Below are 25,970 nucleotides of genomic sequence, written 5' to 3'. Positions count from 1 at the left end.
TGACAGCAGCAGCAGCAATTGCCTGCAAGATCTTTATCGAAACACAATCCATGTAGTGGAGCGCAGATGATGAAGCATAGCGCTATAGTTGAATTGATGCAAACACGCCGCGTCCGCTTCAAACTTGATGTTTTGCCGCGGCCATTCGTGGTGCTGGGACGACAAGCAACCTGGTCGTCACCATATAACTCCTTATTTGTCTGACAGCAGCATCATCTTTGCTTCCGTGGAGTCAGTGTCGAAAGTCCATGTGCCGTTGAAAAAAAAAAAAAACCTCCCCCCCCCCCCACACTGAGACGTACACTTGTCTATCCAAAATGCACTAGTACTTGCCGGCAGTTTACAATTAGGGAGACGTACGGCCCATGTAACTGAAATAACGAGAATAGAAAACGAGGAGAGACCAGAATTTATTCTTGCCTCAGGAACAGCTCAACTCTTGTTCTCAGGAACCAGATCACGTTCTCTTTTTCATGCGCGTTTTCTAATTTAGCCCAGGGCAGTCGATATGCGATTGCCACCAATTTTTTTTTTTCGACCGCAGGGCGCGTCCAACGACTGTTTGTGGCTGGCGCTACAGCTTATTTTGATCAAACAAAAACAAACAACAACGCGTCTCTGGATTGGAAGGGCTCTGAGCTGAAACGGCTGGTTGATTGGGCGTTTACAAATAACTACAGCATCTGCCTGTCTCGCCTTCTTCAGCATTTTATCACCCTACGAACTCCTGTGTGTTCACCTCCAGTTCGCGTATCAGGGAACAGCTCATTATGGACTCGACAGACTTCTTGAATTCAGAGAACGACATCGCCGGCAGGATGGAGGCCGCTACCTTGGCCGACACTCCCAGACCCATGGCAGATGCTGCGACACCACGATACACACCATTCGAGCCCGTACGACAGGTTGCCAAGGCCAAGGACGAGACCGCAGAGAAGATTCGCATGGACTTTGAGGAGTTTATCGAAAGGTTCGTTTGCAACCATGATGAATATCGACTACAATGCTACTATTTCGACTGTGTTGGAATAGAGTCACTAAATCTGAGACGATATTTATTTGATACGCAGGTTCGACCCGAGCACCATGCAGGATCAGGATTTGGGAAGATCGTCTCAGGCGGTTAGCACCCCTTACTTACAGCAACTCAAGATGTTGAGCAATTACGATGGTCATACGCTCTTTATCGACTACCATGATCTGGACATGTATGACCATGTCTTGGCTGGTGCTATTGAGGATCAGTATTACCGGTAACGACAACTCTAATATTTTCGATACTCATGCAAAAGACGTTGTTATTATACTATCACCGCTAACATCAGGACTTACCTTTACCTTAAAAGTTTCCAGCCCTACTTGAGACGCGCCATCCAGAACCTGACATGGAAGCACAACCCCGCCTATTCTTACATCAATACCACCATGGGAGAAAATGCCACTGTCCGTCCTTCAGGATCGATGTCTCGAGAGTTCTCTGTCGCCTTCTACAACGTGCCTGCATACGAAGGAATCCGTGATCTGAGAATGAGCAGGCTTGGAAAGCTGATGAGCATCTCAGGAACGGTTACGAGAACAAGTGAGGTCAGACCCGAGTTACTGTACGGAACGTTCACCTGCAAGGACTGCGGCGGTGTGATGCATAATGTTGAGCAACAGTTTAAGTATACTGAGGTATGCGGCCTATTCCCATGTATTATGCGCTCCTTTCCAAGTACATCGTTGCGAGAGGTCTCAGAGATTAATAACTGTTACATATCTGTCCATCTAGCCTTTGATGTGCCAGAGTCCAACATGCGGCAACCGTACAAACTGGGACTTAAACATTGAGCAATCAAAGTTCATTGACTGGCAACGTGTTCGTATTCAGGAGAACCCTAATGAAATCCCTACTGGCAGCATGCCAAGAACGTATGTGCTCAAAAATCGCGCGAGGCTAATTGTTTCGCTTTTCATACGCCCTGTCTGCACAATATACTTAACAGGAGGCATATTTCTCTAAATCATAAATAGCATGGATGTAATCCTGAGAGGAGAGGTGGTTGAGAAAGCCAAAGCTGGTGACAAGGCTCGCTTCACTGGAATGCTTATCGTCGTACCTGATGTGAGCCAGCTTCGAGGCGCTGGCACGAGTGTTCAGACTGAGCGCGAGACACAGGACCGCAATCGCGGAAGGGACGGCTTCACAAACCAGGGAATTACAGGACTGAAGGCATTGGGTGTTGGCGATCTGACATATAAGTTGGCCTTCTTGGGTGGAATGGTCCAGGCTACCGATTCTAAGGTGCGAGATTTTATCTTGAATAATTCTCATCTTGTTTAGCTCTAAAGCAGGTTGTGGACTATGATTACTAAGGCGATTTTTAACTCCAAATCGTGGATCATTGTAGGGTGATATCTCGATAGATCGCGACCCTGAGAATCAGGATGAAGAACGCCAAAAATTCTTGGACTCTTTGCAACAGCAGGAAATTGACGAGCTGCGAGACATGGTTAACTTGGAGGGTCAGATTTACAACAAGTTGGCACTCAGTATCGCACCTGCTGTTTTCGGTCACCACACAGTGAAGCAGGGACTACTGTTGCAGATGATGGGTGGTGTGCACAAGACCACACCGGAGGGTATCAATCTTCGTGGAGATATTAATGTCTGCATCGTCGGCGACCCCTCTACAAGCAAGAGTCAGTTCCTCAAGTACGTCTGCGGGTTCCTCCCAAGAACAGTGTATACTTCTGGAAAGGCATCCTCGGCTGCTGGTCTTACGGCTTCTGTTGTCAAGGATGAGGAGACAGGAGAGTTTACGATCGAGGCTGGTGCACTCATGTTGGCGGATAACGTAAGCGCCTTCCACTTGCTTGTCCGTACTTGTATGGCGCGGCACTGGCCAAGAGACTGACAATGTCTACTTTTTTTTATTTGTAGGGTATCTGCGCTATCGACGAATTCGACAAGATGGACTTGAAGGATCAGGTTGCTATTCATGAGGCCATGGAACAGCAGACAATCTCCATTGCAAAGGCCGGTATTCAGGCCACTTTAAACGCTAGAACCTCTATTCTCGCTGCTGCCAACCCGGTGAATGGCAGATACAACAAGAAGCTGACACTTAGAGTAAGTGGTCCAAACACCATAGCACCTGTATTGATCCAATTTTTCATCCTTGTGTGACAAGGGCTGACAAGGAAGTTTTATCATATGTTCAATCTTTATAGCAAAACGTCGCCATGTCGCCTCCTATTATGTCCCGTTTCGATCTCTTCTTCGTTGTTCTGGACGAGTGCGATGAGACTACGGATTATCAGATTGCTCGGCACATTGTCAACGTTCACAGATTCCGGGATGAAGCCCTTCAGCCTCAATATAGCACAGAGCAGGTTCAGCGCTATATCCAGTACGCAAGAACTTTTAAACCTAAAGTACTGATACTGATTGGTAATTGAGCCTTTTTCGGATATTCACTGCAGAATGATCAGACATAACTGATGATCGTTTGCTTTTTGTATTGTACACTTTAGTTATCGCCAGAAGCCATGCGCTTGTTGTCTGAAAAGTACCGTGATTTGAGACAGATGGACTCACAAGGCAGTGGCAAGAGTTCTTACAGAATTACTGTACGCCAACTCGAGAGTATGATTCGTCTCTCGGAAGCGCTGGCTCGTGTCCATTGCACAGATATTGTAAGTGCAGCCAGCCGAAAGACGCTTATTCAGCTCTGAATGCTAATGTTAGAGTTGACTGATTTATATCATATCCATCTCGTCAACAGATCACAGAAGACTTTGTGAAAGAGGCCAGCCGTCTGCTGCACTCGTCTATCCTTACGGTTGAGAAGGACAGAATCGAGCTAGAAGAGGACGAGCTATTGGCGGATGACCTGACCGGGGCGGAGGTTGAGATGGCAGCAGCAGAGATGCAGGCGATGGAAGTAGAGGCCAGCCAGCAAGCAACGCAGGTAGATCGTCTCCGACGCATGGATTACGATGAGTTTGAGCGTGCCAAGCAGCTGCTCGTTAGCGAAGTGCGTCGACAGGGAGAAGGTATACTGAAAATGCCTTTTTTTTTTTGTGTGTGTGTCTGTGTGTATATGTGTCATGGTTGGAGCGGCTGTGCCTGCTATCTAACGCCCTAATATAATGCTATAGGTGGTTACCGTCGCGAGGCGCTTGTGGAGTGGTACTTAGATGTGAAGTCGCAGGAAATTGTCGACAATCAGCAGGATGTTGCCGTCGAGGAACAGATTATCCGCAAGGTCATTCGCCGATTAATTAAGAAGGATCAAGTGTTCTTGGCCATCGACGACGGCTCGTCTACAGAACCTGGTGTTTCGGCAGCGGACGGGCCAGATCCAATGCTCGTCATTCACCCATCTTATATTTCTCCTGAAGATTTTTAAATATCGATTTGCATATCCAGTGAAACGACAAAATATTTTTAATCGAGTGCTGAGTATAATATACAGATAGCTTGTGCAAGTGGCGTTTATACTCGTCTTTGCTCTTCAGTTCTCTGGACCTTTCTACTTCTTTTTCTGGAATTTTGAGAGCTTATCCTTCAGTCGCTGACGGAAAGACCGACGCGCAGGTTGACTCCCCGCAGCAATAGCGGCAGCGCCGGAGTCACAACCGGAGCTGGAGCGAGAGCTTGAATTGACGCCATCTGTTCTAGAAGTGAGAGGTGCTCCAGTAACGAGCTGTGATGATACGATTGTTATAGACGGGGCAAGGTGTGAGGAAACGTCGTTACCTGCTGCCAGGACAACATTCAACATACTTGGAGGGCTATGTGCTGTTGGTCCAGAGAGCGTTGAGGAACGGTCGTTTAGACGAGGAGGAGGACTCTCCGAGTACGGTCCTGGAGAGGGTAATAGCTGGGGCTCGGGAGGTGGTTCGCTGGATGAGACTGATTGGGGTGTCATGGAAGATGTGGTCGGTAATGAAAGTAGAGGCTCTGTGGGCGCGATACCTGGTTCTATAATAGTCGTCATAGAATTCTCGTCCCTGTCCTGGTCGAAGCCGTCAATCGTCATGGGTTGATAGTACTCCTTTGGATAGAATATGATGGAACTTTCTGAGCGAGTACTCGAACGTCGTGAAGAGCGGGACGAAGAGTGGGAGGATGAGGAGGGAGACGAATGCGAGGCCGAACGAGAGGGTGAGTGTGTGGACTTTTGGAGGGGCAGATAAATGTGATAGGTGATCGGTCGCGGAGCGAGGATGCGATCTTTTGAAGTCGAGTAATGAGCGGTGATGGGATCGGCCTGGGCTGTGTTTCGTACGGACTGTTTCTCTCGTTGTCTTGGTGACATTGTAGAATGAGCGCAACTCCCAGTGCTGGCGGACGAGGATGAACTCGCCGATGCATCATATGCGTAGGGTGATACGCCGTTAAGCATGGCTAGCCGTCGTGTGAGATTGTTTACTCTCTTCTCGCTATCGCTTGTATGTTTGCTTGCAGGTTGCTGGCGTGCTGAGGTAGACGGGGATGAGATAATATGGCTATCCGAGAATGGCGGTGGTCGATATGTGGGGTATCTCCAGTTCGAAGCAGCACTATGCGGTGTGGAGGTATGCGAAGGTGGCTCGGGAAATACAGCAAGTAGAGTCTGTGTCGATCGACGATGTCCAGGTTTGAATGGCCGCCGTTGCTCAGTCGTTGCAGATGCTGACGAGCGTCTAATAGGTCTGTCCTCCGCGATATAAAAGATCAGATCCCCTGTCGGACTTGTGTCATTTCTGTCGAGTGCTGCCGCTATAGGAGACCTGTCGTCATGATGGCCAAGAGAGAATCCTTCAGGGGACGCACGCGCTTCTGTATTCGGCTGGCGTTTATGCACGATCCGCTGGGCCACTTGGGAATAGTACATGTGGACCGAGCCAAGTTCTGGGGTGATTCTCGGTCTAACAGGGACTGGAAGTGATATCGGTCGTCTTCGCACGTTGGCATCGAGACCATGTGCAGGAGAGTCCTCCATAAGACTCATCTCTTCAGGCCCTGACGAGGAAAACGTTGGTTCAAAGGCATTGTCATCCTGTCCCTGTGGAACCGTCTGTCCCTGTCTCGTATCGATTCCTAATCTAGCACAATTACGACGAGAGGCTCGACGTCTGCGTTGATGATCTTCGGGTTCATAGCAAATATAGGTGATTTCCGTTGTAGGATCGTTAGGGAAGTGCACATGTCGACTCCTCTTTCGTGTTGGGGACGACGAGTCAATCGATGATGATGACGACGAAGCGCCGCTGACAGGGCTGTCCAAGATATGATCCTCGCTAAGTGCTCGAGTTGTAGCGAATTCCTGTTCCTGCTTCTGTTCGTGCTCCTGTTCCTGCTCTTGTTCCTGCCCTAGTTCTTGTCTCTCGCCCCTCTCGACATCAGCGATCTCATTCGTTGCAGGATCTGCATCCGCTGTTTTGTCCGGGTTGGATTCCATTGGTGTAAATGGATCTATCCCTGAGCGCGATATAGGGTGGAAGTGTGGACAGAGCCAAGTGGTAAAAGGAAAGGGAGATAAAAAAATAATCGCTGTGCTTATCGTTACTGTGTTTGGTCTGGTGCACTAGGGTGAGGGTCGTGATGAGACAAATAGGGGGAAAGGACATTGCAGCGTTCTTTATAGATGTAAATAAGAGGTCGCTGCTAGGAAGGAGATGTATCCTTGTGGAGCATAGCAGCAAAGAGCAGACTACCCCGACCCTAGTGGGGTGCCCTTGTCAACCGGTTTAATTAAACTCTACCTCCACAATGCGTTTGAGATATGCGGTGTTAGAAGCATAAAAACCACAAAGACTAGAGTTGGGCCGCAGTGTCTTTGATGTATGAAAGCCATGTGGCAAGGCGGGATGAGGAGGTGATATCGAATGGCGGTTGTCTCCCAGCGCCGGCTGACATAGTCAACCTTTTGTGGCAACCTCCGCCGAGGCGAAATTTTGAGCTCGTCTCCACAGAGAAGGAGGGTGTTTGTAAACATCCAGGTAGACATTCCTGCGCAGCTTTGGTAGTTAAGGTTGTACCTTCTCTCCTTCGCCGTTACACGAGTAATCTGACTACAAGCATGGCTCCGTTTGTCGAATGCCGCAACGATGGCTGTGTGTCTTTGCACTCTTTTCCCTTCTTTTCGCACCTTTCCACTTTTCCACTTCCCCTTCCTTCCCTTCTTTCCCCTCCCTCAACCCGTCGCTCTTCTGATTGTCTCTCGTACGTCTCTGCTTGATCTCAATAAGCACAGCCCAGCGGCGACTCATTGGTAACAAAGACACAGTTTATCTGCCAAACCCCCACCCCTGAATGTGCCTGAACAACCACAGTCGAGTCAAGAGTGCTGGTGCTAGAATGGCCGAGATCAGGAGAACAGCCATGCATGTGCAATGGGTAATAATCCCTTCTTCCATGATCACAGGAATCTCTGCTAGAGGTGACGAGGGAAGCGAATACCACGCCATTCGACCGCCTTATTCGTGTGCAGACAGTCTTAAACAAAGAATTGAAGTAGAGAACATTGCGCAAGGACGGACCATCTCCTTGGCTGGTGAAAGGACTCGAGAAACAGATTCCTATTGAGGTGAGGCACTGTTTCTTGTCACTCGATAGCAGCCTATGGGCATGTTTTAAGGTTATTAATCTTTTCTGCTGCACGATGGGCAATTAAGTTGGTATCGCTGCTAGGACGCATGAAGACAAATCGTCAGGATCACCTCTGCATCCAATCAAAGGAAACAAGAGTCGAATAAACACTTCCGAGGTGGGGCTCCATCACTTGGCAGAGTAGCCACATATGATATTGTTCGTGCAGCTGCTGTGGATTTATTTACAATAGCTCATCCTGCTGAAGCGATGGACAATGAAGAGACCAAGCTAGGGTCACAGGGTATTGTGCGCCCGTAAATGTTGACCATGGCAGCCCGCTGCCTTAAGTAATTCGCGCAAGAGAATCATAACTCTTCCGATTCTAAACGATCCCGTCGCGGAGAGTACCGTCCCAACTTCCTTCACCGACCCTGGCCAATATCACCAGCACCGCCGCTGCGACCAACACCAGATCTATAGCTAACGACGCACGCGCCATATTGAACTTAGTACGAGAGGAACCGTTTATTCGGATAATTGGTATTTGAGCCTGCCTGAGCAGGAAATGGCCCGAAGCTACGATCTGATCGTCCGTCGGATCAGGCTTCTTAGACTTGACGTATCCTTTCGACCCTCCCAGTCTAAGGTAGTCTGCACATGAACGTGAACACCTTGTGTTGAAAGGAAAAGTTCCTGACCATCATGTGGGGTTAAAAGTTTTCCGCTTGACATTTTCCGGGCTAAAAGAGTCTTAATGGAAACCTTTGAAGGCCTGCCCTCTTTTCTTGATGGGAATATAGTATTTGTAAAGTTCCTTAGTCATTCCGACCGAGGGATCTCACTTAAAGTTCCAAGTAACGTGACGTACTAATCTCTTTCGATCTCCTGCATCGCCGCGGTGGCAGCGTCATTTAGAACGAGGATAGCACAAGAACGATTCAGGAATCAGCTTCGAATCGATCTCTCTCGCCTTCAGCAACATTCCCCGCACAATGACATCTGTAAGCTTTTGCTCGAGAACCGGCACATTCGGCTGATTGGCAAGACATCTCTGTGCTAATACAGATTTGCTTGACATCTCTAGAGAAACACCTTAGCAGGAAGCGGCAGCAGTACTGGCACAACAAGCAGTTTGGACACGATGATGCAGTCTTTCCAAGCACCCGACTCCATTTTGGAACCGAACATTCTGGACGCGATCGGAGCATTCATCAAGGAGGGAGGACAGCCTCTGCAGCTCGTCAACGCACTTTACAGCAGCTACGTCGGTATGCCAGAAATGTGCAACCTGATGTCAGGATGGGCGCGTGAGTTTGACCTCGACCCTGTCGACATCATGCAGGAGGTCCTAAAGGAGCAGCTCATGGAACGATTTGACCCTGTGGCCGCGGATAGCTTCATGCTGAATGGATCGGTAGGTTGAAGAGATGCCAGGCTACGACAGAAATAGAAGACTCTTGGGAATGTGTCAATTAATCCATGGACTCGCGTAAACCTGAAAACTCTACGTGTCTATAGGACACACCGGACTGGCTACTGGTCATGATTCAACATCCATTCTGGAGATCCGTTATTTACGAACTCTCGGAAAAGTACAAAAAATGTTTACTTCTCAACTTTGCGATCCAGGTACTGGTGTTCGAATCATGAAGTATTACATCGTCACCCTATATTTTCTTTCGCAAGGCTAATGTATTCTCTTCCTTATGCAAATGCAGCGCATCTCGGACGCAGGATACAAAGGGGAGATTGCGAGTGTCGCCACGGCGTCGACATTTGTGAACGTGTTCTCAGGAGTATTGCTGGACTCATTGGATAAACTCAGGGAAGAGGATGACGTTGGGCTCTTGGACAGACTACCAGACTTAGTGGTAAGTTTACAGTGAGCATACAGAATGTTGAAGCACGAATTCTACGTAGTCTTTCAAGACTGATTGAACCTTACACTTTATTTTGGTTGATATCTGCATAACAGAAAGTTTGCTGTCAGAGCGAGCACACATATCTCTACACTCAAGTCTTGCTATTTCGCCTGATGAAAACTGACAGGGGAATGCCACTGAAGCGGATATCGAAAGAGCTGGAATCGGGAGTGCTAGAAAAGTTCAACAAGTAAGCCTTTGTGCCGCAGTTGTTGTTCAGGCACGGTACAGAGTTTTCCTGCATTCTTTTGAATGGTACAGGCAACTCATCGCCTCTTTGCATGCATCTAGACCGCCACTCGTGGCAACCTTAAGAATGCTGCTTGCAGGAGCATCATCCAATGTGGCAAGTGCTATCTCGGCCATTCTGCAATCCCGCATACCCTCGCCCGGAGATGTTATGTTGGTACGTCGAAAACTGCCCGTGAGTTGCATGTGCATCTGCCAAATCCACAACCCGTTCTAACAGTTACTGCTTACTTTGTTTTACTGGGCTATAGTTGCACAGAGCATACACCAGCGAGCATCCGCCCTCCACATATTTCTTACGTGACCCTGATTTCTTTGGTAAATTGCAAGAACTACACATGCCACTGGTTCTTGGTCGTTGCATTATCAATTGTCGATGCCTATCCAAACGAGTCGACTAATTGACAATTGTCTTCTTACCGTCGTTTTTCTCTATAGAAATCATGTTGTCTTCTATCTTTGTTCCAAGTTTTAAGGGCGGTGTCGTTAAGCAGGATCACAAGGAAAAATATCTCTGGCTGGTGGCCTATGCGGCGAGTGTGCACGAGGACGACGATATGGTCACAGACACATCGGACGTGCAGCCGACATATGAGGCACTGAGCGCATTAGAGGATACACTTTCAAAACGAACAGCTGGAACAGACCTGACGCCCATTCTTGCGAATCTTTTGGTTGCGATTGAGTAAGCATTCAGCATTCATGCGCGTTTTTTCGAATACACGGTGCATTGTTGTGCGCATTGCAATTTCATCCAACATCGCCCATGGGTACTGGGACGTTGTTTTGCATCGAGAGAAGTTTATGCCTGCATCAATTGACCAAATGGTATCACTTTCTTTCTATCAGGACGCCGGTCGCCTCAATGGCTCTATTGTATTGGATTCAGTTTGTGATCACGGAAACGAGTTACATCGAAACCTATTTTAGAACGCACGAAGTCCCGCTTCCACTGCTACTCATTGAGGAGGTATGTTACGAGAAAATGGCTGCGAGACACATGAATGGCGCCCTGCCCCGGGATACGCGACTTATGCACTTCTTATGTTTATGGTATCGTGATTTAGATGTCGTACAAGCACCCATTGCAACAGACAGAGGTGTTTGCCACACTTGTCAATTTTTTTGAAGCCCCCCTAGTACTAAATCCTGAAATCATGGTACTGTCGATAGCCAAAGGCTGCTCAAAAAAACCGAAAGATTTTATCTCGTTTGCATATATCTCTTTGCATAGGGAGCAAAGCACATATTTAAAGCGTTCCTTTCCTTCTGCTATCCAATAGATGACCTATCGAAAATCCATCTTGGATAGGATGATTTACCTGATGCAATTGAACTATGTCATGCCTGTTCTAGACTATATCCAGGCGCGTGCGCGCAAGATGGACCAGTCGCTCTCGATGCACTTTGTCAAAAAGGTGCTCGAAATGGTGCGCGGTCCATACTCCAAGAAATTCATCGAAGGCATGGGACAAATGATTCAGGAGATTGTTGAGGTTATCAAGAAGACGGACACTGAGCCCATCGTTCGCGCTTGGATTGGTACGTGTTTTAGTGTGGATATAGGACTTGTGCTGTCCTCTATGCGGTCTTACTTCACAAAGGACTAACCTAAGATTTTGTCTATGCTACCCTTTTTTAATTAATACAGATGAGGTCGTTTCACAACCAAGCGAAGAAACGCAAACGCCTCCAACTTCATCGTCCTCAACAGCCTCGCATGACTCAGGGACACATCTGGGCTCCGCGGACGCTGGACTGAACACCATCCAAGAACTGAAGAGGCGACTGGATGAGCCCCGTCGATAAACCTTAATTGCATCTTTTTTTTTTTTTTTTTTGCGCGCACCTACACATGTATTACACTCACTTGCACCTACGCCTACACTTGTGCCATTTCTTTGGATTGTAACAAACAAATATCAATGAATGCAAATAATAGACACTTTTTTATTGTCCGATGTGGTATCTGTATGAGCGCGTTATTTTATGTATGTACAAGCAAAAGAAGCAAAAGCAAAAGAAGCAAAGAAGCAAAGAAACAAGAGTTGGGTAATACAAGGTGTTACAGGCAGTGGGAAAGGAAGCAAAGGATGTCTAGAGGGTGAGGAGATCAGTCGAGTACGTCTGCAAGAAGGGCGTAAAGGCTGCAAATGCTTTGCTGTTCTTATCGGTCGCCCTGGTGGCATTGCTGTGCCGATGGATGCGGATGTGCTGATTCAAATTGTCAGACCGTGAAAACCGCTTGGGGCAGTTATGGATAGGGCAGGGAAAGGGTTTTTCGAGGGTATGAATAGAACGAACATGGCGCTTGAGATGCTCGGATCGCTTAAAGATCTTGCCACAGTCATCGAAGCGACAGGTAAAGACCTTACAACCAGAGTTGTCGGGGTGGCTCGAGACGCGGCGGCCGCGGGATCGTTTAGGCGTGGGCTTGACGGGGGATGTATCGGATTCGTTGCCGACAGCAAGATCTGATGCGGAGGAGGAGGCCGAGATCAAGCCCTGGTGAAACAGAGGGGTCATTGTGGGTTCGCTCAGGGTCCTGGACAGCGGGTAAGAGGAGAGCGAGAGCGTGCTTGAGGAGGTCGACCGTGGCGACAGGGAAGAATCGTCAGATAGGGCCGAGAGCGAGCTGGTGGAGTAGCTATGATGGTGGTGGTGCTGATGCTGGTTCGCGTAATGATACTCGTCTTCGTAGATACCCTGCTGAGCATACATCAGAGGAGAGTCGCACATGTCGGCTGCGGTGGCTACAGAGACAACGCCGGCGACAGCGGTACCGCAGATTCCCGACAGCTGACTTTCAGAGAAGGAGCGGGCCATTGCCATCATGTAGGTGGGCGCGATCGCAGCGAACTGGTCGTTCGAGAACTCGGTCTTGACGGATGTAGGCTGATGTGCATACATGTATTCGTGTGAGGCCTGGCAGTCCTCAGCGGAGGGGGCTGTGGCAGTAGCCATGGGGGAATCGCAGTCTGAAAAGAGGAAGTTGCTTGCGCGCGTGGGCAGGAAGGGATCGACGGGCAGATCCATGAAGACAGTAGAGCCGGGCGAGGCAGGGTGGTTCCCCAGGATCTGCATGTGATGGTGCTGCTGCTCCTGGTGCTGGTCAAGGGTATAGATGTGGTTAGCTGTGTGCTGCTGGGGAGAGGGGACGGAGTTAACGGACATTGTGGGCGAGGAGGACTGGATCTGCTGGCTCTGGTACTGGTGCTGGTGCTGGTTGTAGAAGTAGTGATGGATGTGTGACTGTGCGATGTCCTTGACCTGTGCCTGGGCGGATGCTGGTGCTGAGGCAGTCATTGGGCGAGACGTTGCTGTGTATAAAAAAGGGAATATGGGTTGCACTGCGCTGTTGTGTTGGCGAATGAGGGTGAGTCGAGGGCGAAGCAGAGTCGTTTTTCTATTTCCACTTTGAAAGAGGTGAGGAGAGAGGAGAGGATGGAAAAATGAGAAAAGAGAGGGGAGGAAGAGGACTGGACGGTCTCTTTTTGTACCCTTTTCGAGACCACGGATGAGTCGCAGCCAATTGAACACACAACGCACAACACTCAACACAACAGAGGGCAAAAAAAAAACGCGTAAGAGGATGGAGCACCTTTTTTTTTATGGCTAAAACAATGGATGCACAATACAGTCGATTGAATCACTATTGAATACAAACACACTCTCTTTATTTATACATTCTATAGTCTGCTCGCTCAAGCCTGTTAGCCCATATCACATCCACCCATGGCTCGTTTGGATTTGAATGGGAGTGCATAGGGACTCAATTGCACTGAATGACTGGCAATAAACTCACACCCACACATCACAACAACAAATGCACCCACCCACCACTATTCCAGACTAGCCATCGCCCTCTCCTCTTCTCTCGACACTCAGTCTTACAACCCACCTCGATCGTCCATACCATCCACTGCAACCCATAGCAGTGGCTAGCGGTCAGTGCTTGTTATCGAGCCGAGAAACTGTCTCTAGCTGTATTCCCGTAGCAAGTCCCGCTTATACTGTGAGGCGAGGCTGTTGGCACAAGGATATATTCAAACTGCATCTCTTTCTCTCTCGCATTCATTGCCAAGGCTGACTATACACTGGGCTGTTGATCCAGAAACAACGCAGAGGCCTAAAGGCATTGCATATCTTTTACTAGAGCATACACAGAAGCCAAATTAATCCTGCTGCAAACCAGGATAGTCACTTGAACGTATCTGCAATGATCAGCTCTGGAGCCCATTCTGGCTGCGTAAATATCATTCCTTCTATTTTTGCTATTGCGACTGTCCTTCCTACCCCCTTTCAATGTAGTTCGCGACAATCGCACGAGAGCAGATGGTGAGTAGAAAAGGAGGACATAGTGATTTCTAAAACCAACGCTTCTACTCTTTGGATGAACCCTGCGTAGTATCTTCAAACAGATATCATTTTGTGCAGTTTCGTGCAAGGGGGTCGCGCGCAAATGATGATTGCTCGCTACCCACACTCATTCATTTGAGACCCATGTGCACCTGGAAGGTGCTCCATGGCTCTACAGCAATCCGTTCAAAATCAGTAAGATCGGCTCTGTTAGGCCATTCTGGTAGTGACGCTCAAGCCTTTTACCATTGACAGATATGTTCGATCAAAAGATTAAACAAAGAGCAACGAGTCGACGGAACTGAATGTAAACATGCCTTACATCTTCTACTCCACAGAACCCGAAACGTCCTCTTCTCATGTTTATCCAGAATCCCCTTGTTCTCCATTTAATTGAAGTCGTCGTCTCCTGGGCTGCTCGGACAAGTATTGTAGAGCAATCGAAGTAGTGTCCCAGCAGGGCCTACATGCATCAGGGACCCTTGCTCTCGTCGTGAAAGTGACAGTATACATTGACCCCTTGGTGTGCAACTTTAATATGTCGAAGTAGATGTTGTGCAGATTACCCAAACACTCGGGACAATCATCACTCAGCCTCCCGCGATCCCGTCAGTCGGCCTGATCCCCACGAGGGTTCACGATTTTAATATTCACACGTCGTAAATGATACGCATCGGGGCCTAGATGACAATCTCGCTCCCTTTTCATTTAATATCTCGCGTGTTCCATGGGTTCTCCCGTGTTAGCCAATTGCCATACACGGGGTTGTTAGTAATTAGTCAGGAAGATGAAAAGAATGGCCACGAGATAAAAGAAACGGCAGCCAAACACGCATCACGAAGGCAATGTGACCCTGCTATAGGACCTGGACATAGCAGAGATCCCAGGATATTTTATCTATTTTTTTAATGATATCTTAGCTGCATCGAAGATGAGTGATGGATCCGGACAGGTTGTATCTGCTCTGGCTGCTCATGTTGGTTGCTCATGTTGACTGCTCATGCTGGCTGCTCACCCTCTGTTACAACTCATCCAGGCTTCTCAAATGAAAGACTGAGATCCATAGGTACCATAATGGACAAATGACCCAGGAGGACACAAAGCTGTACGCGATCTGAAACTCTATCAGGTAGCTGACGCGAAGCGATTGGAGAGGAATTCAATAAGGGGGTACTTGAAACATCTGGACGTGTTTGTACTTCCCTTCCATGCAGCAATACGACTGAGATTGATACCAAGGGTTATCCGGATAGCTATTTCTGCATATTTCTTACGATCGGCCGGCATGGCACTTCAGCATCATGAATAACGGATCGAATAAGCTTATATATTTTAATTCTATGTAGAAGATGCCTCAGCAATCATTTTCATAGCTGTTTTGCCTCAACTTCGCATTCAGATCATTGCTAGAGCTGGGACCATGCTGTTGGCGAAGGGTAAGTTCATTTTGCAATCCCCGCTCTGGTGCTCTGGATATGTTATTTTTTGTACAAGTCGCGAGTTTGGAATACCACTCAAACGAATGAATAGAAGGCAAAACGTGGTTTTTGGTCTCAAGTCCTTTATACTCCAGGGCAGTAAAAGCTTTCTTTGGAGTGATGGGGAAGGCGCGACATCTTATTATCCAGTTTACTGCCTATTCAAGAAGAAAAAAGACCTGCTATAACGTCTTGGTCTTGGTTCATCCCAATACTAGTTTGACCTATTTCTGATCTATAAGGTGGAGACTAAGAGACAGAGGCAAGATTGACTGCAAGGGGGAGCCTCTTAGAACTTGGTGATTCTGTGAATGAGATATTATCAGGAGACAGAAAACTATAGAGGGTTTCGCGTGCGATTACGCAGTGTGTACGCCTTATTTGTTTTGTGCAGTACGCGTAATATATATTGGTGCATTTCACAGCCATGCTGTTATCCTGCCTCTGCTCTTCCTTTTTCGCGTACTCTGGGGGAAAGATGTGTGCGGTGATAGCACTCACTTGGGACTGTAGTAGGAATAAATTTCTGTAGCAGAGCGAGAGGCCGCCGAAAGTAGGCATATGTAGTTCCTGGCTGTGTGATACAGATAAGGGCTGCCTAAAGTTGCAGCAATCGGAACAAAGGCATGCTACAATTCCTTTGCCTCAGTCCATATATGGATTGATTGGCCGCCGGTATGCTGACGATCTGCTAATCGCTTAGTCAAAAAGGATTGGTTTCAATGTCGCAACGCGCGAGGGTTACCTACAACTGGCCCGGAAAAGCACCCATTGGTCTGAACATGCATCAAGAAAAACAGCACGGATAACACGAGCACGGTGTGGCCCCTGCTCTCATCTGTTGATCTTCAAGATTCTCGGACTATCTGATAGGCCATCGTAAAAAAAAACAAATAACACAAGAAAAACCACATCACATCGAACCAGCAGCATCTCGAAATTATCCTTACAGTAAATGTGTGAACATGACGCACTCTGCACTCCACTTCTCTCTCTCCTGCACTCCTGAAGCCCCTTGCTACGAGCTGCAGATCATGATCTGTGTAAGGGCGCCATTCTCAACTACAGTACGATGCTCCGGGAGAAGAAAGAAAGAGAATCTAAAGGAGATGCTCGGTGTAGTATGAATTACAGGCTGGAGCGCATGTATTTCGTGGCGCTGGATGTGTTGCCTCTCTGAATGTAAAATTATCTCATGCGATGTGGTACAGAGTTGATTCTATGAAACTCCCATTTTCTCTCTCTCTCTCCTTCTGTCTAAATTATGAACCTGTTAGTAGGAAAGTAATACTGCAAGGATCTACAGAGTCTCTAACCCTCACTGAAGTCACACTCGAATTCAGTTAAAACAGTCGTTGGTCCCACTGTTGCCTTTTTTCCATCTCAAAACATGGCATCTTAAATACTTCCCATTGCGTTGTAAAAAAATGACTGAAAAGAAATCCTAATCCCATCCTTCCGCTTCAGAAACAAACCCACTGAGTGTCGTGATATTTGCGCGAATGATGCACTTTACACCATAATGGCGGAGCTACCGCCTTTCTTGAGTAGGATATTCAGTTGGTTCCTGATTGCAGTCAGGAGAGACGTGGTAGGACACATTATCGATTCATGAGTGTGGTTTGCCCCGGGAATTTTCCTCTGCACCTCCCGTTCGCTAGTTAAATGGGCTCCAAAGAAAGGCATCCCTGAGTCCTTAACTTTGTATTTATCTTTTCTCCGGAATAAACTATACACCTCAAACGAGGTGAAGGTTATTTTGTAGTCTGCACAGGTACCATATTTAAAAGTGCTTGTGCGCTAAACTTTTTTTTTTTCTTAAACAATTTGACCTTTTGCGGTAATCGCGATTCAGGGGTTTTTCGTACTCATTGCACAAACATAAATGATGTGTGTGCTCGATAGGTTGGGTGCTGGAGCCCCCTTCTCTAGCGTGCGCCCATGTCTCGTTTCGCACTTTCTTTCCGATGTTCATTTTGGCGAAGCTGTTTGGTTACTCTCTTGCCCTTCCTCGCCCGGCAACCAACCTTGAGGGTCGGTACCCCGACGCGTCTCCATTTTAGGAGATACCGCGAATGTGTACTTTTGAAAGTGTTCTCGAGGACATTATTAGAAGGTTGGAGACGAGACTTTTAGTGCGTCTTCAAATGACTTACGTGCGAACCGAGAGGTTTTAGAGTGTAGCTAAAAGAAAAGATATGAACACATACATCGCCCCATGTCTGATATCTGGTCCTTTTGAGTTTCTGTAGCTCTCAAACTGTCTGTTCACTAGGAGTATAACGAGAATGTCAATAGCGTCCACACAAGCAGGACTGTATTGGTGACACTTCAATTGATCGTCGCCGATGCAGCTCACTCAAGTAAAAAGAAGTGCGACAAGGACTAGCACCATTGTATAGCATCCCTGTTACACTAGTGCACCGTACTCAATCGTAGCCGGAAAAATAAGTACGTGCAACAAGACGCGTCGATTGCAAATCAATGGATGTCGGGATTAACAATTCCTAGTCAGCTGCTTCCAATTGCGCAGACCAGCGTTCGCGGATTACGTGCATGGCAACGAATTCGCATCGGAGTCAGCCTTAATTGCGTATACTACTGACAGTGGGCCAGAGACAAACAAGAAATCGCACGCGTGAATACTGATAGATTATCTTCCGCTCCGTATACATCGCATACCTCTGATAGTTGCTGCATTCTTGATGGACTCTATTACAGAGAGAAGCGTTCTCTCTTTTGCTCTCCTTTCTTCCTTTCTAACTTAACATTAACGCGTCCTATTTCGAATCTTGCAGCGACGTTGAGCAATAATGACCATATTCAGCTGTTCCTACTTGAGAAGGTTATCTACGTTGAGCAGCACTTAACGGTCTATCGCTAAAGGCGACCAATGCTCACATGCATGGACGGTACATGTGGTGCTTTTGGTGCACGGCTGCTGAATAATGAGCTAGTCAACGAGGTCTAGACTACACATTTCGATCGTTGGGCGATGTCCATGAGTACCCTTCACACAAAAAATTAATAACATCGTTGACAAACCTCTATTGCGCCATGAGTGCCCTGAAAACCCATAATAGTCTAGTAGCTGTCATTAAAGCCTTCAGCGAATTTTATTCTAGACCTGCTCAGCCAGCCAAAAAACGCTTTTACACTGCCTCCTTTGAAGAATATGTCGCACACCCTCAGCCCCACACCTTCTATAGCTGCATCTTTTTTTTCTGCAGCACTGAATGACCTGTACTAAATAGAGGAATGTATTAACTGCGGATAACATGCAAAATGACTACCAGGGTCATCTTCGGGCTCTTGGCCTGTGGTCGTCCCACGATATTTCTCTTTGCAACGCGTTTTCGAACGAATTCCATTGATAGTCCTTCCTGCCTTCGCCGCATAGGTCATATCTTCCGTGTAACTGAAGATCGGCCTTGAGCTCCGCCCTTTTGTGTCTCTAAAAGATTAATTGTTAATGATAGATTTACACAACACTATCCATATATGTCTGGCCTGTTTTCATTATATTTTCCGGCTGCCGATGCTGTTGCCGATGCTGTTGCCGTTACTATTGCGAGACAATGTATTACGCGAGCACACACGGTATGCATCATAGCTAATAAAAGAACGATACACATGCTGTCGCTTTCATGATTTTGCCGCCGTTTAGTCAAGATGCGTCACGCGTGTCGTGCGCAAGGTGCAACACATCTACTAAAGAGTCGAGTTTTTGTTCTACGCGTGCATTGTGCATTTAATCATGCGAGAGCACGGTCAACCCTGCGCCTCTTGGATGGTTGTGGATGCAAAAACCAAGTACCTGCCTCGCTGTTTGTTTTGCCGGCCTGAACCGGTTCTCATTTAATGAAGAGTCAGCTTCCTAGATCATGTGTTGGTAAACGTGGCCAAACTAAATTGAAAAAAAAGCGGCTGCGGCGGGAGGACGAACGAGAAAAGCAAACGATCATCGGTTACTATTGTTATGTGCCTCATGGTATCAGAGCCAACGTAGGTCTTCTTCTCTTTCTATAACACATTACCCCCTGAATCCGTGTGCAAGATTGCCAGTGTTAGTCTTGTGGTCCTTTACATATTTCTCTACAATTGGTGCTATGACAATGAAGTGGCCAAGAATAGACTAACAGAGCTGCTTGTACGCAAACACTGTGCTCATAAGAATCAGCAATTGGGCTGAATGCGCAGGCATTGTAAAAGATTTTTATTGCTTTCAATCCTTTGGTGTCCTTCGGCTTATTGATCGAGACGATTGAGGAGCCGAAAGTACTAACGAAGTGCATGGTCAGCTGGCATTGAAAGTTCGCAGCGCCGATCGGCGACGCAACAAGTGTTGTGTTACACAGGTGAGTGCTGCTCGTTCACTGTAAGCGGCAAAAGAACACTTTCTGGCATGTAAAAAGCGATCAACAAGGAGAAGTCTGCCATTCGTCGTCATCGTGCTTCTAACCCGTGCGATCAGACATGTCTGTCGGGGTCAGGTGCAATATATTCGTCTATGCTGCCTTAGCATGCCCAAGCTTAGCCATTGGCATCAACTCTGGAGTGTTACACCAAAAAGGAAGAAAAAAAAGATACAGCCGCGACCGCTCGATGGGTCGATCGCCAAGGCCTACTCAAAGTGCGGCGCGCTACTATGCTTTCTATTCAAGAGCCGCAGCCTATACTTACCGCCATACTACAAAGGCGTCCTCACACGGCCCATATTCCGGTTCGTTATTGTTTAAAGCGCAACATTCTAGTATGGAAACTCTTGGAAAAGAGAAGAGCCCTAGGCGAAGTGCCTGTGACATCTACATGCGCTGTGTCAAAAAATAGAAAGACACGTTTCGCGACAGATATAAATGCACACAAGGGTTTGGTATTTTTAAAAATAATCATTAAAAAAAAATAACAAGAACTGTGTTCGTACACGTTCTCGATTGCTGCGATTTCGTTCAGCCTCTTCGATAACAACGGCAGGGAGCCAAGGTTCGCACATGGTTTCTCTCGCTTCTTTAAACACTCTGTAGCTGCGTGAGAGCAACTGGAGAAATCGCAGCATAGCTCGATAGCGACCACGTAGAAAAGTAAAATAGCTAAATAGATGCATGGTATGCCCCTTGAAAAGGGAAGCCATTGATAGGCGTCCATGTTTAATGGCGAAGAACCGCCTCCTTGCATGGCTTTATATGGAGCATGGAAATGACTAGGAGAAAGAACGAATCTTGGCATTCGACGGCCCGGTAGCGGGTAGTCAAATATTGCCATGCCTTGCTATGGAGAGCTTTTGAGGTCGTAGCATTCTTTTTCTCTTCTTTGTTCTGATTCCCATCGCCATCCTTCATCATCGGCTATCCACACCAGTAATATCAACACGCAGCAGGTCCATTCGCCCATTAACCCGCAATCACACATGAAGGAGAGCAAGGCTAGTATCACCATTGCGGCTCCTCCGTATGAGGTATGGGAGGTCCTCACGGACTTGCGCCATTATGAAGAGTGGAACCCGTTATTTGTGCAAGCCAAAGGAACCGTTGCTAGTAAATATCCTCTTCCCCTTTGGCTACTTTTCAACACTACATCGTTGCACTGCTCTCGACAAAGGGAAAGGGCACTAGTCTCTAATATAGTTGCATCTGTTTGGCGTATTATGATAGACGGAGAAGCGCTGAGTATCAAGATGCGATTGCCAATGACACTCTTTTGCGGAGCACCATTTTGTAAGCACTCCTCAGCAGGCCTTCGTGTGCAACGTCAAAAAAAAAAGGGAAAAAAAGAGATGATAAACGATAGACGGGTATTTAATCAACTGTTCAGCATACTCCTTGACAGCAAAACTCCTAAAAGCCGAACCCGAATCTCATCTTGAATGGATCGTCAAGGGCTTTGTAAACGTGTGTAACAAATGTCAACCTTTTAATACTTCTCTTCAACATAAAGGGAGCCTTGTCTAACTTCCCTCCTTTCAAATTCACCTTCGCTCTATTCACGCTAGAGGACGCACTACTTTCAATTAACCAGCGACCAAGGAGGCACGGTTACAGAGTTCACTCAAGGGGAGCGTTATGAAGGCTGGGGCACCGGCTTTTACTCTGGCTTTAGATCAATGGGGGGTGCACGCCGGGGATTTGTTGCGATGAACAGTGCTCTAAAGATCGAGGTGATGCGAAGGCGAGAAGCAGCCGCTAATCAAAATCACAATGACAAGGATGATAGGGATGAAGAGGATGAGATTGCACAGCTTGATATCAGTGACGGAGCAGCCGTTGTTGCAGCGATCGCACTCAGTGCCACAACCGCGGTATCCGCGTCAGCAGCAGTGGATGCGGATGTAGAAGCAGATGTAGCTCTCAAGAATGACAAGGAAGCGAGTAGAGACATCAATGCCACTTATACCTCAACCGAAGACCCGGCGACGAAGATGGAACGAGAGGCAAGAAACCCCGAGCGGATCGAGTTGGATCTCGGATCAGGCAGCATTAGCATCGACTTCGACCTGTAAATCGTTTCCCACACTCATTCCCAACCAGACTCATTTACGCGCGTGGGAGTAATATCCAGGCCTTCCTTCATAGCCTAATAGCACTATATCCAAATCGCACGATGAAAGCAGCAATAGAAAGGCAAAGAACGCTTTATAGCAACAAAAAGGAAGTTGATGGTTGTGGCATTAACAGTTTTATTCAATGACAGCTATCTCTCAGTGAGGATATGTCCATACGCCGCCCGAATGCACTGATGCTTCTTCACATATCCTCCGCCGAACGCCTTGCAATTCGTTGCACCTTCTTCTTGTAAGACGCGTAACTGTCGCGCCACTCTTTCTATAAGATGCTCAAGCGCCACAAAGAAGTGCCGGTTAGATTATTTTTTTTCTATTTCCTTTCGTCGTCTAAAACCAAGCTTGCAATCGATATCTTACAGCGGCCTCAATGTTCGCAGGACTCTCGTCGTTCGGGCTAGATAGCATGGAAATGACGCTGACCAAGATAGTCTCCACGGTGTGCACTGGTGACCAGCGTTCGTTCGCCTGCTCGTACCCGTACTTGTCTTCGCCGGGGGGATGCTAGAGCAGTAAACCGTAGAACGTACCGAGGCGTTAGGAACAGTGAACGTGTATTAAAAACAGGTCTTGTCCATCAAGGCAGAAAGACAAGAGAGAGAGAAAGGGACTTTGCGTCGTACCAGAATGGAGATGCAGACCTCACCATCGGGATATACTATACCAAAAGATAATAGACAATTACACCGTTAGGTTTCGCGTTTCAACTTTCGACGTCAAGATCCAGCTTGATTGGCCAGATTTTATTTGTGTGACAAATTGCATCCTCACACCGTTTACCATTGGGATGATATATGTCTGTTGTGAACTTGAGCTTTGGTGGCATCAATGGATAGTCTTGAGGGAAGGTCATGATCGCCCTGAAGAATCCTCCCTCACTAGTATTAGGTAAAACACAACAATTCGATGGTTAGAACTTATCTTGGCACGGCGCAATATCTTTTCAAAACGGCAAGAGGGTGCCGCAGAAAATGTCGCTGTCGATCAGGCTACGATCTGATTGCCACACAAAGCACGAGAAGGGTGGACAGCACAAACGTAGATGTGCTGAGAGCCATCCTGTATGATTATAACTGGTGGAAAGACCTGCTGCATTATTCCTGCTCGTCCTGTCAACATAGATCTCCCTGACATCCTGTGTCGGGGCATGGCGATCATAGACATTCAAGGGCCTTACTAGAGTGTATCTTGCGGTCCCATGATCATGATCTCCCACTACAACACGGACAAACACGAGAATAGATGTCTGATTAGCGACTGAACAGGATCTCTTGAAGATACTGAAGCATTTAAAATATGAGTATGTACTTCGTAGATGTTGTTATCGTCAAGGAGGCCGGCGGAGAAACCCTCCACGGGATTCTTCGTCAGCTCTAAGCGGAGCATTTAACAATGAGTAGATATGTCAGTACAGCCCGCCAAGATCCAAGACGGGTGTCGATACGGTAAAGCTAGATCGATTCTCTTGGCAAGGGCCAGAACTACGGCCATAGTCAGCAGAAGGCAGCCAAGGAAGGGGTCCTCACGAAACACTGGATAAAGAAAAATTGTCGTGGAGCCAGAAGCCAGCCGCCAGCACCAATGGCGAAACCAACAAGTGCCAGCTTATTACCCTGTGGACAAAGTGATGAAGGACCCGTAACCCCATGCTTTTTTCTTTTTTCTTTTTTCTTTTTTCATTCGAAATGTGAGGCATGGGAATGCAACGTGGGAGACTGCAGGCGTAGCAAACTTTCTTTTGTGTTCCCTGTGGGTTGTGGGAATGGGTGCAAGTTGACGGTAATGAATGGCTGTTGCAAGGTGGGTGATGGGAAGAGTTATGCTTACCTTTGAGCTGCTTCGCCAGTAGGAGTGTAGACTGCTCAGTCATGGACGACGCGATGCGTTTGAGGAATGCAATGAGTGGTAGCTGTTGCTGTATGGAGTTGAAGTTCAAGGTGCGAAAGAAATGGTTCAGGTGACGGGTGGTTCTCAGTGTCCAGGAAAGGATAGAAGACGCGCACCCCACATCACATCCAGGGGGCTAATATTACGCCAGACGTACACGAATGCAAACCCAGCAGCACACCCATAGGCGAATCTGTCTCGGACTTTTGATACCTCCATAGAGCGCATGCATAAAAGGGATCTACTTTTATTTCTATTGTTGGTACATGAAGACGTGGTCTATGGTATTTGTTGTACAGGGACATGTTTAGTATCCGAGGGCCTCCTTGACAAGGACAACCTGGATACGGCTAGGGTTGAAGGGATTGGCCTTCTTGATGACCTCGTAATTGATAGCAGCCGAGCCAGGGACGCCGTAGGCATCACGAGCACGGGCACTCTCAGCAGCGACGGCGAACTCGTGTGTGCGCTTGTAGGCCTCATCCTCATCCTTGACAATCTTGTTGGATCCAACAAGGACAATAACATTAGCAGCACCGAAGGCGACACCTCCGACCTTGGAGCCGGAGAGATCGGCGTGAACGAGAGCACCAGTCTCGGTGACGGCGCTCATGGAAGTGAGATAGTAGTCGACGGTGCTACCAATGGTGCGGCGAAGCTCACCCTGTTTGGCATAGTCCATCTCGGCGAGGATCTGGGCATGGACATTGTTCCACTCACTAGAAGATAGGCAAAGATTCGATCGACGTTAGTACGAGCTGGTTGGCTGTGTGTAACGGAAGGATATGCAGAAAAATATCGAAAACTTACGTCTCACCCTTGAGGTAGGTGATGAAGCCGATCTCCTCGAGCGAGGTCGAATGGGCGTTGTTGACGCTGGCACCGGCAGGGATAAGGGCCTTGAGGGCGTGGAAGGCCTCGGCGCGGTTGTTGACAACCTGGACCTTGAACCCGCTGGCCTCGAGACCAGCCTTGGCAGCAGCGACGCGCTCCTCGCTGACGGGCTTGGTGTAGGGATGGTCGGCAAGAGGAGCCAACTGGGCGTCAGACTTGACCAGGGCGGCAAAAGTATGGTTAGCGTGGGTGTTCTCGGGGTGGGAAAGAGCGGCAGACATTTTTGGAATGAGTATTGCTGTAAGAGTGAAGAGTGGTTGAGGGAGTGGATGTGTTGGTGGGAGAAGGTGTCTGTGTGCTTGAAGACTCTGTTGAGGAATGAGATAAAAACGGAGGGGATGGTAGGAGTATTTATATGGTTTCTGGAGGTCCTTGTGCCTGAGGATGAACAACAGTCTGCCAACTAATCGCCCGTTGTTTCGGCTTGGACCATTGAGCATCGGCTTCTGGTCCAACGTCCAAACTCTGTTATTCAGGTACAGGTGCTTTTGCTTGCAAAGAAACTAAGAAACTTTAATGTGCTCCTCTGCAAGCCACGAGAACCTCTCCTCTGCATTTCTCATCCATCTTCTGAGCCACACGTCGAACAATCTGGTCCCTTGTAAGAGCTGCCCCATTGGATTCCCATTTTAAGCCGTTTGATCAAATACCAGTCGTTGTTGGCCAGGAAACCTGTAAGTCTAAGATGAATTACTCAGACAGCTACAAACTGACGCCTCCCATGGGCCTAGATTGATACTGCACAATCTGACATATCATTAAAACACGTGTGCATAGTCCTATTGCCACAGGTCTTGGTATTGTTAAGGAGGTCCATTGACAGATGGTGCACGTTTCCAACCATCCTCAGACTGTATAGAAATGCAACCTTTCTCGTCCCGGATGTTCCTCAAAAAATCTGGTTCCATCTATACAACCTTGAATGGCAGACACCTTTCTTCCAAGGTGTAAGTTCATTAAGGACTTGGAGTTGAAATCCTAGATGAAATATGTATGCACCGGGTGACAACAAATGAAGGTGCGAAAGGTGTTGCTATATAGCCTACATCGCTTCTTATTTT

The 25,970-nt window shown here is 47.6% G+C and overlaps 8 protein-coding genes across 8 annotated transcripts; 3 read left to right on the top strand and 5 right to left on the bottom strand.

Annotated features, from left to right (window-relative positions):
* Positions 1-492: 492 nt before the first annotated feature.
* BC939DRAFT_438883 (MCM2/3/5 family-domain-containing protein) lies at positions 493-3,790 on the top strand. Its single transcript, XM_051553892.1, has 9 exons — positions 493-970; positions 1,071-1,253; positions 1,347-1,674; positions 1,772-1,911; positions 2,014-2,284; positions 2,391-2,837; positions 2,924-3,112; positions 3,214-3,417; positions 3,517-3,790. Exons 1-9 carry the CDS (start codon positions 771-773, stop codon positions 3,715-3,717), a joined length of 2,163 nt encoding a protein of 720 aa, XP_051416511.1. The 5' UTR covers positions 493-770; the 3' UTR covers positions 3,718-3,790.
* A 672-nt stretch (positions 3,791-4,462) lies between these two features.
* On the bottom strand, positions 4,463-5,276 carry BC939DRAFT_438881 (uncharacterized protein). Its single transcript, XM_051553891.1, has one exon. It carries the CDS (start codon positions 5,025-5,027, stop codon positions 4,518-4,520), a length of 510 nt encoding a protein of 169 aa, XP_051416510.1. The 5' UTR covers positions 5,028-5,276; the 3' UTR covers positions 4,463-4,517.
* A 3,280-nt stretch (positions 5,277-8,556) lies between these two features.
* On the top strand, positions 8,557-11,544 carry BC939DRAFT_499428 (TH1 protein; the record flags this gene model as incomplete). Its single annotated transcript, XM_051559943.1, has 12 exons — positions 8,557-8,565; positions 8,649-8,978; positions 9,083-9,193; positions 9,283-9,435; positions 9,540-9,676; positions 9,778-9,892; positions 9,987-10,053; positions 10,174-10,420; positions 10,585-10,705; positions 10,803-10,895; positions 11,019-11,277; positions 11,387-11,544. 12 exons carry the CDS (start codon positions 8,557-8,559, stop codon positions 11,542-11,544), a joined length of 1,800 nt encoding a protein of 599 aa, XP_051416509.1.
* Positions 11,545-11,895: 351 nt separating this feature from the next.
* Positions 11,896-12,234, bottom strand: BC939DRAFT_386308 (uncharacterized protein; the record flags this gene model as incomplete). The annotated part of the gene is made up of 1 exon (XM_051551816.1): positions 11,896-12,234. A coding segment is annotated over one exon (339 nt), but the record flags the coding sequence as incomplete, so codon positions are not given.
* A 3,519-nt stretch (positions 12,235-15,753) lies between these two features.
* On the bottom strand, positions 15,754-16,335 carry BC939DRAFT_259457 (uncharacterized protein). Its single transcript, XM_051551051.1, has one exon. The coding sequence runs from the start codon at positions 16,131-16,133 to the stop codon at positions 15,822-15,824; it is 312 nt and encodes a 103-aa protein (XP_051416507.1). The 5' UTR covers positions 16,134-16,335; the 3' UTR covers positions 15,754-15,821.
* A 4,541-nt stretch (positions 16,336-20,876) lies between these two features.
* On the top strand, positions 20,877-22,209 carry BC939DRAFT_438863 (uncharacterized protein). Its single transcript, XM_051553890.1, has 4 exons — positions 20,877-21,106; positions 21,224-21,286; positions 21,399-21,460; positions 21,562-22,209. The coding sequence occupies exons 1-4, from the start codon at positions 20,980-20,982 to the stop codon at positions 22,066-22,068; spliced, it is 759 nt and encodes a 252-aa protein (XP_051416506.1). The 5' UTR covers positions 20,877-20,979; the 3' UTR covers positions 22,069-22,209.
* Positions 22,210-22,225: 16 nt separating this feature from the next.
* On the bottom strand, positions 22,226-24,108 carry BC939DRAFT_438860 (ubiquitin-conjugating enzyme/RWD-like protein). Its single transcript, XM_051553889.1, has 7 exons — positions 23,956-24,108; positions 23,437-23,501; positions 23,306-23,343; positions 22,909-23,006; positions 22,752-22,786; positions 22,489-22,632; positions 22,226-22,390 (listed from the first exon to the last, which is right to left on the bottom strand). The coding sequence occupies exons 1-7, from the start codon at positions 23,996-23,998 to the stop codon at positions 22,313-22,315; spliced, it is 501 nt and encodes a 166-aa protein (XP_051416505.1). The 5' UTR covers positions 23,999-24,108; the 3' UTR covers positions 22,226-22,312.
* Positions 24,109-24,322: 214 nt separating this feature from the next.
* On the bottom strand, positions 24,323-25,130 carry BC939DRAFT_473522 (prespore-specific protein; the record flags this gene model as incomplete). The annotated part of the gene is made up of 2 exons (XM_051558356.1): positions 24,323-24,734; positions 24,826-25,130. The coding sequence occupies 2 exons, from the start codon at positions 25,128-25,130 to the stop codon at positions 24,323-24,325; spliced, it is 717 nt and encodes a 238-aa protein (XP_051416504.1).
* Between the last annotated feature and the right edge of the window lie 840 nt (positions 25,131-25,970).

The sequence above is a fragment of the Gamsiella multidivaricata genome, assembly GCF_025024155.1.
Source record: "Gamsiella multidivaricata strain RSA 2152 chromosome Unknown BC939scaffold_6, whole genome shotgun sequence".
Lineage (NCBI taxonomy): Eukaryota > Fungi > Mortierellomycota > Mortierellomycetes > Mortierellales > Mortierellaceae > Gamsiella > Gamsiella multidivaricata.
This window is presented reverse-complemented; position numbering and strand designations above follow the sequence as displayed.

What these genes read in the sequence shown, in the direction of transcription:
- BC939DRAFT_438863 (XM_051553890.1), top strand. Translation starts at nt 20,980, where the DNA reads ATGAAGGAGAGCAAGGCTAGTATCACCATTGCGGCTCCTCCGTATGAG. An exon ending in AGCCAAAGGAACCGTTGCTA is followed by an intron (nt 21,107 to 21,223) that starts GTAAATATCCTC and finishes GTATTATGATAG; the next exon opens with ACGGAGAAGCGCTGAGTATC. An exon ending in CTTTTGCGGAGCACCATTTT is followed by an intron (nt 21,287 to 21,398) that starts GTAAGCACTCCT and finishes ACTCCTTGACAG; the next exon opens with CAAAACTCCTAAAAGCCGAA.
- BC939DRAFT_438881 (XM_051553891.1), bottom strand. Translation starts at nt 5,027, where the DNA reads ATGACGATTGACGGCTTCGACCAGGACAGGGACGAGAATTCTATGACG.
- BC939DRAFT_438883 (XM_051553892.1), top strand. Translation starts at nt 771, where the DNA reads ATGGACTCGACAGACTTCTTGAATTCAGAGAACGACATCGCCGGCAGG. An exon ending in ACTGGCAGCATGCCAAGAAC is followed by an intron (nt 1,912 to 2,013) that starts GTATGTGCTCAA and finishes AATCATAAATAG; the next exon opens with CATGGATGTAATCCTGAGAG. An exon ending in CAAGAACTTTTAAACCTAAA is followed by an intron (nt 3,418 to 3,516) that starts GTACTGATACTG and finishes TGTACACTTTAG; the next exon opens with TTATCGCCAGAAGCCATGCG.
- BC939DRAFT_259457 (XM_051551051.1), bottom strand. Translation starts at nt 16,133, where the DNA reads ATGCCTACTTTCGGCGGCCTCTCGCTCTGCTACAGAAATTTATTCCTA.
- BC939DRAFT_438860 (XM_051553889.1), bottom strand. Translation starts at nt 23,998, where the DNA reads ATGACTGAGCAGTCTACACTCCTACTGGCGAAGCAGCTCAAAG. An exon ending in GGACCGCAAGATACACTCTA is followed by an intron (nt 23,007 to 23,305) that starts GTAAGGCCCTTG and finishes ACCTAATACTAG; the next exon opens with TGAGGGAGGATTCTTCAGGG. An exon ending in CTGCGAACATTGAGGCCGCT is followed by an intron (nt 22,391 to 22,488) that starts GTAAGATATCGA and finishes AGCATCTTATAG; the next exon opens with AAAGAGTGGCGCGACAGTTA.